The sequence below is a fragment of the Gekko japonicus genome, unplaced genomic scaffold (assembly GCF_001447785.1).
Source record: "Gekko japonicus isolate JY-2015 unplaced genomic scaffold, Gekko_japonicus_V1.1 scaffold1667, whole genome shotgun sequence".
NCBI lineage: Eukaryota > Metazoa > Chordata > Lepidosauria > Squamata > Gekkonidae > Gekko > Gekko japonicus.
Window position 1 is genome coordinate 64797 of NW_015168702.1, and position 1235 is coordinate 66031.

At 61.2% G+C, this 1235-nt stretch overlaps 1 protein-coding gene across 1 annotated transcript in view; it reads right to left on the reverse strand.

Annotated features, from left to right (window-relative positions):
* The window catches only part of DENND6B (DENN/MADD domain containing 6B), a 22531-nt gene that overhangs the window by 12844 nt on the left and 8452 nt on the right, over positions 1-1235 (reverse strand). The window contains exon 3 of the mRNA XM_015415506.1: positions 965-1080. Within this exon, the coding sequence (XP_015270992.1) occupies positions 965-1080 (116 nt within the window). The remainder of the gene's footprint in view (positions 1-964; positions 1081-1235) is intronic.

The following is a 1235-nucleotide window of genomic DNA, read 5'->3' on the forward strand; positions in this document are numbered from 1 at the left end:
TGTACGCAGAAACCGGCAGCGCCCCCCCCCCACCTAAGCAGCAGCAACAGCAGCAGCCCCAGACATGCCTGGGCCTCACGCACAGCACTCCCTTGGCGGGTTTAACTTGAGGCAGCTTGAGAATCATGCTCCAAAACATCCCTCAGAAGGCAGCTTAGCTCACACAGAGCCACAACCTTCTTCTCCTGGGGAAAGGCAAGGCCTCCGCCTCCCCCCCCCCGGCCTCCCCAAGAACCACTGCTTCTTCTCCTGAGGACTGAGCCCGTCCACAGGCCACAGATCTAGAAAGGGGGCAGAGCTGGGGCGGGAGAGGGGCTTCCCTCCTCCTTCCCTTTTGGCCAGGATTTGGCCTGTGCAGGATGTGGCCCTTTCCCAAGGAGGAGTCGAGGGACCCTGTGTGTGTGGAGGCAACCCTTCTAGCCCCTGAACAGGTCCCTGGGAAAGGGTTCCACTCACGGCTTTTTTTGTAGAAAAAGCCCAGCAGGAGCTCATTAGCATAATAGGCCAAATCCTAGAGCAGAAACTCATTAGCATATTAGGCCACACCCATGATAATACAGCTCATTGGCATATTAGGCCACACCCCCATGTTACCAGAAGTGTGCTCATCCAGCCACACCCACCCTTTGCTTCTTATTCCGTTCACCTTGTTTGTTGTCAAAACCCAGGGCCCTTTTTTTGTAGCAGGGACTCCTTTGCATGTTAGGCCACACCCCTCTAATGTAGCCAATCCTAATGAGTTTCTGCTGTTGGGTGTGGCCTATTATGCTAATGAGTTCCTGCTGGGCGTGGCCAACTGTGCGTTCCTGCCCCGAAATAGCGCTGGTTCCACTTCAGCAGGCGGAATATTCAAACCCTGCCCTCTCCCGCCCCCCCCCGTCTGTGCAAGGATTGCTGCCAGGCCAGGGCCGCTGCCCAGGCTTGGCCGAGTCTCCCCGTCGTCCCGCCCGCCCCTGCAGCTGACCTGTAGGCCAAGGGGGGCTTGGCGGTCGTAGTCCCGGCCGTCCTCCCACAGGGCGCCCCGCCGGCAGCCCCCCGACTGGCGGAAGCGGAAGCTGAACTGGGTGTCCCCCAGGCTGCCTGGAAGAGAGGGTGACGCGGGAGACGGGGGCGGAGGGGGGGGCTGCCCCCAAGGACCCCCCCCCATTTGCCCCAGGAGCGCCTCTCGGGCGGCAGGAGGTGCGATGCCTGGAAGAGGGAGGGAGGGAGGGAGGGCCGCCCCCCCCCAATGCTCC